We start from the raw sequence: 12,532 nt of genomic DNA on the forward strand, positions 1-12,532 counted from the left end.
TGCGCATATCGTGAACTAGTGATATTCAAATGTTTCGCTCACCGTAGTCAACCAACGCATCAAAGATGGCTGAAAATTTAAACACGAAAATGAAACAAAAGTTTGTTTAGTTATCAAAATTTTTCGTCTACGCACGGTCGCACGCCATTTTTTTCTCTCCTTAAAATTCTTCAATATTCATGCTTTTGTGGCCCAAAAATAACTCCAAAACACAAACAATATGAATCCCACAATGGAACTTCAACAAGAAATTAGACAACGAGGTAATTTTTGAATTCATTTATTGATACAATTCGATCACAGATTTTCAATATGTTGCATCTTATTCCTCGTCACAGGTTTTGACGACCGGATGCACCACAACATTTGGACCCAGGCATCCTGCAGTCCCTGCGATGTAATCGTGGAAGTTCGACTCGATGGTCCACATGAGTCGCTTGTAGCCCGGAACCACATGAGTGGGGAGCCTGCACTCGGTACCACGCTGCACCAGGATGAAGTTCTCGTCCTTGAAGCAGGTGTCGGTGTTCCAGATGTAGACATCGGACTGTCCCTTGTACCTGAAGAGAATGCTACCGGCATTATCGGTACCGAGGAGAACCCCCTTGACACCCTCGGGCTTAGCTCCAACTTCAACGATAGCGCCGGCAGTCTGACCCTTCTGGAGGGACTCGGACTTGATATGGTACATCTTCGGGGAGGAGAGGTAGGAGAAGTAAACGTAGTTCCCGCATTGTCTGCGTACGAGTACCATGTAGAGGACATCCTTGGCTGTAGCAGTGCAAGCAGTGGGGAGGACGACACGGTATCCCTTAGCACCGAAGACATCATAGACGATTATAGCTCCAGCTCCGGCATCAGCGACGTAGACGAACGGGCGTCCATCGCAAGTATAATCAACGATGATGTATTGCAGGCGGGAGCTGGGGACGACCAAGTTGGTGAGGTCGATCACCTTAACAACTTGATTGGTCTTCAGGTTGATGCCGACGATCTTGGGACCGCACCTACGGACGGGTTGCTCCAAGGTATTAACGAGCCCGATGTCCAAAACCCAGAGGATATCGCTCTGGCAAATGAAGATGTCAACGACGGATTGGAGGGCATCGCAGTTTCCTTCCTCCTGCATCGACCAGCACGGGAACGGCGTCAGGTTGGCTTGGCACCCCCTCGCTTTCATCGAGAACTTCGCGAGCGTGAATGGCACGCCATGTTTATAGCGAGGCAGCGCAACGATGGCCTCGTCTTTATAGATTTGCATGCGGGTGGCGATGACGTTCCTCGGAATATAGCGCCCGCTCGAGATGTAGATGCCCTTGGTGCTGTCGCATGGGAAAACCATGTTGGTTCCGGAGAGTTTGTAGCTCAGATCGGGGACGCTCACGTCGCATGACCCAGACACTGCTGCAACTGCAGCGAGGGCGAGCACACATGCACACCGAAGAAGAGCCATGTTGTTGGACACCTAGAACATTAAATTTTACATTTTAGTAACCCCCATATACATAATTCAAAAGTTAAAAGAAAAAGAAACAAATGTTACCTGGATTTTCGTTGTGCTTGATACCGAAAATCTGTATGAGGTAAAACACCGACGGGCCAAGCTTATATACTCATCGGACATGTTTTCTTTGCATCACAAAGCAACTAACATTAGTTATCATCAACAACCAGTGCACAGTGGATGGCACAACGAATGCCGCCGAATATTTTCAACGTACACATTGTAGTATTACTACAAATCAATAACAATTCATTAAAGACCGTGCGTACATAGTAACAATTGTGTAATTTGCAACTGCTTGCAATCATGCTTAGTGTGGTATTCTTGTGACATTGAATTGTTTTGTTTATTCTACGGCAAGCTACGATTGCAAATAATTCAGGTGGTAATCAAAATGGCGAGAATTTAAGATGGCGGACATTATATACTCTTCTCCAATGATAAATCTGCTTATTTTTGCAAAGTAGGCAACATTTTGTGCGTTGTCTTCATTGTAGTCACAAGTTGAAAGCATTTAGTTGCGTTTAGTGATTGTTTGTTAGCTGCTCGCGGCATTTAATCGACATTGGCGCATTTTGCTCTCGATACCCAGATCGCCGCTGCAAGAAGTGGGTGAGACCGTTTAGAAAGTATTATTCTGCGCGATAAGCGCACGACACTCAGCGACACACAATTACAGAATCTTGTAAGAATAATAATCGCTCAATACGTGTACGTACGCGAAGAATGCAATTGCATTGTTTGTGCGTTGGCAGGAATATTAATTGGATAATTAATATTATCATTGTTTGCATGTAGCGCAATTAGTTCACAATTCGTATGCATTTATCTCCAACAGCAAAACGAATCTGTTTGGATTTCATTGGTTTTCATGTTGAAATACACTTGAAATTTGCCCGAACGTCAACAAGGTGTATGTTAACAAAGAATTGATGACATAACGCAAATGGAAGTTATGATTGCCTATGCATTTTATTATTATTTAACATTAAGTATTACTGTTTAGTTTAGATTCACCACTTGCTCGACGAAATTGTTTTGCGGGCTGGAATCCAACACCAGCTTGCCAACACGTTGTTTGGGCAATTAAACGAAAACAAAACTTCATGTATAAATTACTGCGATGGTCGCCATCCAGTCATATCTCTTGTACTCGTCCAACGGAAAAGAGGTAAGTCCCACAATCATATCCTTCACTGTATTCTGATTGTTAATTGTTTTATTCTTTGTAGATTTCAAAATGTTGGCGAAAATCGTATGCTTGGGAGCCGTGCTCGCGGTGGCCTACGCCTCCTGCGACAAAGACACCATGCGTCCAATTGAATGGACCGGAGGTAACTACGAATGGCCCTGCGGCGCCACCAAGAAGATCTACGTGAGCTCCGGCAAGTACCTGCCCAAGAACGTGATCGCCACCCGCGGCCAGATCTACCACGACGACCTCATCGTCGCCTTACCACGTTTCAAACCAGGTGTACCAGCTACACTTGCCAAGGTGTCTTTGAAACAGAAGGGTTGCGAAGCTACTTTGACCCCATTCCCATGCTGGTCCTCCCAGGACGAAACCAGCCCTGATGGTTTCATCAACATCGTTGATTTGTTCCTTGACAACCAGGACATCCTCTGGTGTTTGGATATTGGTGTGACCAACACTTTGGAATCACCAATCCGTCGTGCTCCACCAAAGGTCATCGCCATCTCCATGAAAACCGGAAAATTATTGAAGACACTTAACTTGTCTGGACTTGTAGCTCAAGCCTCTCGTCTGCAATACGTCGTTGTAGAATACTCTCAAGATGGTCGCCCATTCTGTTACATTTCCGACGCCGCCACCCGCTCCATCCTTGTCTTCGACATTGCAGGCAACAAGGGTTACCGCGTTGTCCTCCCTAAGGCTGTTGTAGCCGGCGCTAACCGTCGTGATGTTTTATACATTGCTCTCATCCGCAAGCAGTGCCGCAATCACTACCTGGTCTTCACCTACCTATCCTCCGGCCGCATGTTCCAGATCCGCACTGATTACCTCCGCTCTGGATCCGCCGCTGGCCGCGTGCAGGACCTCGGTCCCAAACCCGACAAACTGGTCATCCTCGGCAATGATCTCGGCGCTGCCTTGTTCTTCCGTTATGAAGGACACCCAGAGGTCTACAGATGGGACTCCAACACACCGTTCTGCAAGGATAACTTCCAGGTGGTCTACAAGAGCCCCAACTGCCTGCTGGCCACGCACGCCATGGCTGATTTGAGGCGTCAACGCATCCGGGTGTTGGAATCCAACTTCCCCGACTTCATTCAGAACACTGTCGGATGTGGTGCCGTCCAGCAGGTCAACCTGATGTCGGGCAGCTGCAACTGAGGCGTTATCTGTGATCCAGTTTTAAATGTTGCGCGAATTTCTTTTGAAAATAAAACAAAGCGCAACTTTAGTACAACGTGTTTTTATTTGCTTTGAGTATGCAATGAATTCAAGAAGTGAATGTTGCAGGAAACTGAATCCTGCTAATAAATTCGAATAACAACTTGTAAATGTTGTAAATCTGCATAATTGCGGCATTGTAATCATTTTTAACTTGATTACCATTGTTTAATTAATTTATATACATATTCCGCAATGGCATTGGCAATTCAGTGCCGATATTGATTTCATCGATTGCAAAATAATTATTAGTTGAAATCAAACAATAGGAATTGAAATAGAAAGGCGCGTATTGAAATATCAGCGAATTATGAATCCAAAAATAGATAAATTCTGTTAAATGCGGTATTCACGCAGTTGTGCAAAGGGTTTCCACTGGCGCATTGTTTCATTGTCTCGCGAAATTTTTAATAAACGAAACCAGCACCTCGATTAAGTGAAACCCGCCGCCGCTGCGACGCGAAAATATCTTCTTTACGTGTCAAGTGACACACATTGCCGCTTTTGTCTTCGATTACATGCATTGTTACCTAGATAAATGTGGTATTAAGGTGTGCGTTGTATGATACGAACTGGGAATATGATAGAATTGTAAATAAATCCAATGAAAACGCAGTGTTATGTACGCGCGAGTGCAGTGGGTGCGAAAAAGTTCAAGGATTTGATTAGCTTCGCGTAAACAATGCTGTCACAAGCACATTGTGCTGTTATTATAGCTATAATTGATAAACTTAATCAAAAATCTGTTTACGCTTCAATTTCGTGGAATTTTATTTAATCGAATGGAAATGTAACATCAGCCACGCAAGTCTCGCACGAAAATGTTACAGTCGTGACCGCGGGCTTCGCGATTAACTCTTGCACAAAGACGAAAAGGTTTCATGCCTCAAATTGGCTCAAAACAAGCAAAAATTCAGTTTAGAAAAATTCTAATCACAAAACTAAAGTGAAAGTAAATCACTGCAGTACAAGTCCAAACCTGTTAAATACATATGTAGATGTCGTTCTTGATTGATCCATTTACAGCTTAATTGTTAATATTAGGCAGGTAGGATAAAAGTTAAAAAACTTTATGATCGCTACGCAGAAAAACGACTTTCACATCACACTGACCTAAGATTTCATCACGTATTTGTCGTACGCGCGACACGAATTTGTAAAAACTTAAGGAATTCGCCCGCTGCCTGTTGTTTAATTGCAACACACGCACAATCTATCAATTAACTCACGTGGAACACTTTAAAAAATATTCTGAGCATTAGTAAATTAATTTTTGTACTTTCATACGTGATATAATACGTAATTAGCTGAAAATATATTTCCAGGTTTACGAGTGAAATAAATTTAATTTACCGATTAGTATAATACACGTAATATTGTGACTTATTATACTCTTGGAGTTGGATACGCAGACAATAATCGTATGCAAAAGTAGGCCGAAATGTTGAATTGCTCCAGCGGTGCATTGTTCACGTTCACATCCACACTGGCGTCGCGCAAAATTGTAAATACATATCGATACGACAACAGGAATGTAATTACATGTGGTTTTCGTTATTTCACCAGGCAGAGATCATAAATATTGTTCGAAACGCATACATTTGCTCGATGACAAGATGTCGCAAGCGTATTTATACAACAGAATAAGTTTTAACCATGAATTGACGATTTCTGTGATATTTAAGGACAAAAATGACAAAAAAAAATGTTATACAATGTATTATGTGGCAATTATAGTCGACTTAGCGATATTTCATTACCTAATACACATAATTAAATTAATAACAATGATCACGGAGTGCTCTTGATAAAATTACGATTAAAATTAAAATATAGAATCTACAGACGTCATACTCAAAAGTACAAGGAGCCGACCTTCTATTGCTGAACACGAAGTGAAACATGCGATCAATTCGCGTAACAAATCTGTTTCTTAGCTTAAAACTAAGGTCTTGGGTTTCGGTGGTAATAGAAGTTGAGGATTGCTTCGTCACTTTTTAATTTAGCGCAAGTTTTGACTTCGGCAAAGTATATTTGCTATTTTATACAGGGTACAATCATGTATTTGGAAGAATTAACCTAGTTTATGTATGAATTAGGCAATTTCCGAGCATTTTAAAGTGTTTAATGCGTTTTTATTTGAATCCAGAAGAGATTGGTGGAATAAATTCGACAAAATCATCAAAAATACTTTTAAAATGAAGAAAAATGTGTTTTTGATTGTTTTTGTGATGTAAAACATGTAAAAAATGACATTTTCTGATATTTTTGCCGCACTCTGTATTTATTCAAGCAAAAGAACTTCAGAAAGGCATTGAAATGATTGGCCTACCTTAGTTCAAAACAATTTATCAAAGCAAGTATCCGAGATTGTTTAAGACCACACCTTTGCAACTTAACAAACAAAAAAATCAAACAAAGCCGTGTAAAGCAAAAAACATTAGAAAAAAATCATAATTTTAATTATAATTCACGGAAATACAATAAAATCATAATAATGCATAATGCTTTGTGTGAAATTTGCAAGTATTATGTGAGTTCAATGTCTAAGATTGCAATTAATAAGCGATTGATAATTAGATTGCTTGTGGTGCGTGCGGCTTCCCCACGCAGCGCGATTCTTTGCGCCACCACAGACAGCAATTGCCTTGTTATACCGCGTAAACGGCGTGTATTCGCGGTTCAGACGTCGCCGCGCGCCAAACTATAATACTTTCGTAAACGATTTCGTCTGATACACTTGTTGTCCTGCGCTCGCCGCAATAAGAACGGTGATGAGCTAGTGCTGGCTACCGATTTAGTTTGTTTGGGCAACGCGCGGTTATTTTCGAGTTTTGTGCGCTGCCACCAAGTGCAACGTGAAGGATACGCAAACTTCAGGTGAATATTTTAAGTCTAAACATTTAAAAACTTAAAAAAATTAAATTTTTCGACTATAGACTTCAAAATAAAACATTAATCATTGTTATCCGATCAAAAAATCGCTTAAATTTAACAGCGTGAAAGATTTACATTCAAATTTGATGTCCTTGCGTATGAAACTAAATCCTGGTGAAAGACAATCATGTATACGTTGTGATACGTTGTAAATAATATGGATAGATGACCAGGTTTTTGCTAGAAAGGAATTTTAGTACTTTTTTTTTGGTGTCTAGTAGAAGTACTCCAATTTAAACTGTTACTTGAGCACACACGCATAAAAATCCGATTTTTTCGTTTGGGCACTTTCTCTTTCTGCTCTTACCTGGGCCGCATGGAACCAGATACGTATGTGAACATGAGACATCGATGCGATCTACTCCACCTGGTCGGAAATAAAAACGCGTTCCTCTAGACCGCGAAAAATGAGCCCGGAGCACGCGACCAAGATCGCCGAATTAAAAATGAATCAAGTGTCATTTCACGCATAGAAAACACACATAAACACACAAAAAATAGAACATTTGGAGTTGAACACATCAAAGAATCTCTTAAATTCATCTAAAACTCAATAAATAAAAAATTTTTAGGAAAAAGTTTCGAAAGTATTTCGCCAGCGCGTCTTTTTCGGTATTATCTAACATGATTGATAATATCTGTAATTGCAGAGCACGTTTCAATCGTTCAAATCGTAAATTTGTACAGTTTAGGAACCAATAAGCAATTAAAACAAGCCAGCTTCAAAGAGTTACATAAAACCTGAGTGCAGACGTTTAATTTTCGTGGTTTGGTGATTTAGTGATTCAAATTTGATTTCAAACTTAAATTAACTATACAATATACCTACTTAAACATATTTTGTAAATTGTATTAACTTGACATACTAACACTTTATCCTGAGTCATTCATTTCATGCCTTTCATTTTCTACCATACTTGGATCAGTTCAGTATGCATCGATTCCATTCTTGCATTAGTAATTTATCAAAATATTTATTGAAATAAATCAAAACATTTTTTTTGCAAATTACGCATTAAAAAATACAAAAATCGACATTTTACATGTAATAATTAGTAGTTGTATACGTGGAAAGTGATTTTCTTATGTCACAGTTTGCAAGAATGCAAAGGAATTCACTTAAATCGTTCGGTTTTTTTTTTGTTTTCGAGTCGCACGTTCACGTTTCCAACGCTAAATTTATTAAAAGAACAGCATTGAGCAATGGCTTCTCATTACCACTGGAATTGGAATCGGCTGACTTTTATTTTATCTTCAGTACATTCTCCGGGCTATTTTACGACTTGAAACTCTTAAATACCCAACAACGTTAAATATACGTGCATTGCACAGCAATCAATATGAGTATTGTAAAGTCAAAGCAAAGTTTCAATGTGATAATCTTCTCTTCTCGTTTGGTGTCGTTATACAAACACAAAACACCACGCATAAAAGAATAATTAATGTGAATAATGTGGATCAACACGCGCGTGTTGATTCCATCGTTGCATCAACGATTCTTTCTTCACTTTGTTATCCCACACGCACTTTTTTTGAAAATTTCATTTTTGCGTTTCTCACACTCTCAATCACATCAGATGTGATTTTATACACGTTAAGCAAGTCAATTAAAATTGACTAAAATAAATTGATAGCTAAACAAGATCAAAATCGGATAAGCACCGTAGAAAATTATTTGCTTCATGTGTTGGCGCGAATAGAGAGGCTCGACTGCTGCGAGAATGATTTTGCACTTTACATGCGCATTGCATTGAATCACAGTCAAGTGTATGTGACATTTATTATTATTACATCTGGAGATTTGCATAGAGTCATTTATTTCATTGCTTCACACGCCGTGAAGAGTTTAATTGAGACACAATGCGAAAAATGCTGGAAATACATTTATTGATTCTTGCACTGCGGTAGAATTCAATCATAATTCATATTAACTTTTTGTTTTCTATCCAATTGCATCCAATATGTATTGAATATTGAATATATTGCATGTTGGTGTGTCGAGTGTACATAACAATTATTTGCTTGACTTGTTTTAAATATTGCACACCTATCGATTTGTACAGCGCAAGTTCTAATTGACTTTGACCTTGCCGTTTTTATTTCCGCCGGGTAGGAATTAATCAACGCGACATTTTGTTAACACGAATTGCATGAGTGCTCATTATCGCCATTAATATTTGCATAATAAAATGGGAAATGCACTGGCGCGCACTTAATTATTATTATTGCTGGTTTACATCTGTTCGGAATGGGATCAGGCGTCGTGGAGTGATCATAAAAGCAGTGCAATAGCATTTGAATAAAGTTTTTGTTCTCTATTACATGAATACAGAATAAATCATGTGTATAAAATCGTTTTTGTGCGTTTTTCAAGCGAAATTTTTGATTTTCGTCCAAAACACTTAAAATTTTAACGATTCTGTTGATAATTTTGAGTTAAATTTGTACTGCTGGTTGCACAACACTCGTTTTATGAGATTTAAGTCGAAATGTGTAACGAAATTAAGTACGGTGCGTACGTTTGGCTTCAACGTCTGTTAATGTATTATTACATATTAGCCGTAAACACGATTGCATTTCATTCAATCACATTCAGCGTTCAAGAACCAGGTCAATGTTGTCCGCACGCAAAAAAAAACTTCAAACTTGCTTTCTTACTCTTACTGCTTAATTCACATTCATCGCAAGAACAATGCAGGGAACAAACAAATCATTTCGAAGTGATTAAACATTATCAAAACTAACTGTGGACTCAATTACTGTGCGAAATGTAAAAGTTACTTTTACTCTTCGCTAAACGTTTGTAAACACACAAAAAATAGAATAAAACAACAGCGCAGCCCAAAAATTATTCAACATTATTGGAGCAATTACTCGAAAATTGTTATTGAAACTATGTAGGTAGTGTAATAGCCATGCGGCATGCAACAATATCGCGTAAAAAACGCATTTCACTATTCGTATTTGTAGTCATTCACGCATGCGTGTTTCGGCCAGTCGGGAACTTTCACCGCGATATTTTCTTTCGATTTTTGCATTTTTACTCCTATCAGTACGCTTTTATCGCCTTACGCCCACGTGTGTGACGTCAGGCTTTCTACAGGTACATGTAATGAGGGTTACAAAATTACAGTCTGCTATTGATTTTTCAGAAGATTTTCAAAATCAGCCAAGAAGATCAGATTTCAATGTACATATATAGTCATTCAAATAGTCATGCATGCAAGAATATCAATAACAATTGAATAATAAAATAAGTGCTGTACGATTATTACCCCAGCGCAATAGAAAACAACTGTAAGTACATGAATTATCCTGCAATTCATGCAGCTGGAATAAATTTCCATTCATTTTGCGTTTTTTTTTTCTAATTCAAAATAACCACCACATCACATATCGCGCCATTATGTAAAGTTTGCGCGAGTAGAAAGTGAAATGCGCCCGGCAAGGTCGCACTCGCATTTTCATTGTTCTTGGGCTTGTTCTTATTTTGATCGGGAATTGCCGCTTCACGCTTGGTCACACAAGAAATCGCGATTTGAACAACAACAACAAGCACAAAAACTACGGTGCGACATCCGCCAGCACAGATACGTAGATTATCGAATCACTTTGATTCCGGAAACGTTCGCCCGTAGAAGTGTCGATCAATGCATTATCATTGCGCGCGGAATGTATGCACCAGATACGCTAAACAAAAACAGTTGTTGTTAAGTTGGACGTTTTGTTTTCAGGTTTTCATCATGAAAAGTCTCATTGTTGTGCTGATGCTTTGTGCGTCGGCGTGCGCTGTCGACCTGGAGGTTTTGCACGAATGGAACCTGTTGGATTACAACTTTCCTGATTATGAATATGCAAGCAAATATAGGTAAACTCAAAATTAAAAAAAAAAAAATTTCTTTGTTTATTTTTTTGTTTTTGGAATTTTTAGACCGGAGAATACCGTTTTCACTGGTTTGGAAATAACTGATGATAAGCTGATAATAGCAACGCCACGTCTACGTGCTGGCGTAGGTCCCACGATAGCTTTCATTCCCCGGAACGCCCCGAAAGGATCCAGTCCCCAGCTGCAGGCGTATCCCGATTGGAGTTATCACTCGGCTGTTGTGGACAACAACACGTGCAGTGGCTTCATATCGGTTTACAGATTACGTCAGGATTCATGTAATCGCTTGTGGGTTAGTAAAACATACCACCAGGATCAAACCCAAGTATTGATACAACTTTTAAACGCATTCTAGGTCCTAGATTCGGGAATTCAAACGTCCATTGACAACTTCCAACGTGTATGCACTCCAAAACTGGTTATCATTGATCTGAACACGGATACAGTCATCAGGACCATTGTTTTCCCTGCTGAGGTCCTGAGACCTGCTTCCTTGACCACCAATTTGGTCATTGATGAAACCCAGGGTACCTGTGACTCCGCCATGGTTTATATTACAGATACAGCTGCACCAGGTAACAGATTCTTCAATATTTTAATGAATTTATAATTTTTTTTTTTTGAATAATTTTAGGGTTAATTGTTTATGATGCCGCTAAGGATAGCATTTGGCGTTTTATGCATCCCACAATGTTCCCGGATCCTGATTTTGGTGAGATGATGATTGACGGAGAGTCTTTCACGTTGATGGACGGTGTTGTTGGCCTGGGCTTCTCCCCAAACCTTGGATTATTGTATTATCAACCATTGGCTACCGATAGAATCTACTCGATTGCCACCTCCATTCTTCGTAAAGGCCCACTAGCTGAAAACGAAGCACTTGCTGTACAACTTGTCGGAAAAAAGTCTTCCCAAGGGTTGGGATTGGCTGTTGACCCACGTGATGATACTGTATACTTTAGTCCTTTGACAGAAACATCTTTAGCGTCATGGAGTCCAAAAACAAATCAACAAAAGTTAGTATTTTATGAAAATCACTACCAATGTAATACTGGTTGCCTATATACTCAACACACATCAAACACTGTTGCCATTCAGTTTTTATCTAACCTCAACCGTCAATTTCACGCATTGAAACAATGAAACAATCAAAGGACACGTGACCATGTTTTTTACTTTTCAATGTTTTAGTTTGGTATCATATGACCGGCAGCGATTGCAATTCCTGTCGGAAATACGTTGGGCTGAAAAGGACGGCGGAAACGTGTGGGCCTTGACAACGCGCTTCCAAAAGTTCTTCCGAAGGACAATCAACGCGAACGAGATCAATTTGCGCATCGTCCGCTTCCCGAAGACCACCGCGCCCAGCTACCATCCACTCAGCAACAATTTATACAGCTTCTAAATCTTAAAAAAACTCAAAGTTATGTCGCACTGCTATTTTTAGTTTTATTTTTAAGCAATCCAAACGCTTTCGTAGCTAGTAGTGCAGCATAATTTGTAAATGTAAATACAAACAACTCAATTAATCAACGAGCCAACAAAAAACCCCGACCAAATTGAGTAGTGGAAACAAAGTATTATAATTACGGTATTTTTATACTTTAAAGAAAACGAAAAAACCCTTTATTTTTGTAACGATTTATATTTTTGTATATTTATTCATGTCATTCGCTTCTAAGAAAGGTTTTAGTATGATTACAATGTATATTTTAATAACGATTCGAAACTAATTGTAAATAAATGGTCGTCCAGTACGCACATTGATCTACCCGGGCAAATATTGAAT

The 12,532-nt window shown here is 39.4% G+C and overlaps 3 protein-coding genes across 4 annotated transcripts; 2 read left to right on the forward strand and 1 right to left on the reverse strand.

Moving 5' to 3' along the window:
• Positions 1 to 264: 264 nt before the first annotated feature.
• On the reverse strand, positions 265 to 1,628 carry yellow-g (L-dopachrome tautomerase yellow-g). The gene is made up of 2 exons (XM_065306822.1): positions 1,544 to 1,628; positions 265 to 1,465 (listed from the first exon to the last, which is right to left on the reverse strand). The coding sequence occupies exons 1-2, from the start codon at positions 1,622 to 1,624 to the stop codon at positions 323 to 325; spliced, it is 1,224 nt and encodes a 407-aa protein (XP_065162894.1). The 5' UTR covers positions 1,625 to 1,628; the 3' UTR covers positions 265 to 322.
• A 189-nt stretch (positions 1,629 to 1,817) lies between these two features.
• Positions 1,818 to 3,888, forward strand: yellow-g2 (L-dopachrome tautomerase yellow-g2). Its single transcript, XM_065307134.1, has 3 exons — positions 1,818 to 2,189; positions 2,511 to 2,675; positions 2,737 to 3,888. The coding sequence occupies exon 3, from the start codon at positions 2,745 to 2,747 to the stop codon at positions 3,858 to 3,860; it is 1,116 nt and encodes a 371-aa protein (XP_065163206.1). The 5' UTR covers positions 1,818 to 2,189; positions 2,511 to 2,675; positions 2,737 to 2,744; the 3' UTR covers positions 3,861 to 3,888.
• Positions 3,889 to 6,597: 2,709 nt separating this feature from the next.
• Positions 6,598 to 12,514, forward strand: yellow-e (L-dopachrome tautomerase yellow-e). 2 transcript variants are annotated; one of them, XM_065306941.1, is made up of 6 exons: positions 6,598 to 6,800; positions 10,592 to 10,725; positions 10,789 to 11,035; positions 11,099 to 11,318; positions 11,378 to 11,759; positions 11,935 to 12,514. In XM_065306941.1, exons 2-6 carry the CDS (start codon positions 10,601 to 10,603, stop codon positions 12,146 to 12,148), a joined length of 1,188 nt encoding a protein of 395 aa, XP_065163013.1. In that variant the 5' UTR covers positions 6,598 to 6,800; positions 10,592 to 10,600; the 3' UTR covers positions 12,149 to 12,514. The 2 variants fall into 2 exon arrangements, with proteins under 2 accessions (XP_065163013.1, XP_065163095.1); XM_065307023.1 differs by lacking the exon at positions 6,598 to 6,800 and adding an exon at positions 10,019 to 10,154.
• The last annotated feature ends 18 nt before the right edge of the window (positions 12,515 to 12,532 follow it).

The sequence above is a fragment of the Atheta coriaria genome, unplaced genomic scaffold (genome assembly GCF_025399875.1).
Source record: "Atheta coriaria isolate IRGN ID8LTWV9N9 unplaced genomic scaffold, Caltech_Dcor_3.1 hic_scaffold_1_pilon, whole genome shotgun sequence".
NCBI lineage: Eukaryota > Metazoa > Arthropoda > Insecta > Coleoptera > Staphylinidae > Dalotia > Dalotia coriaria.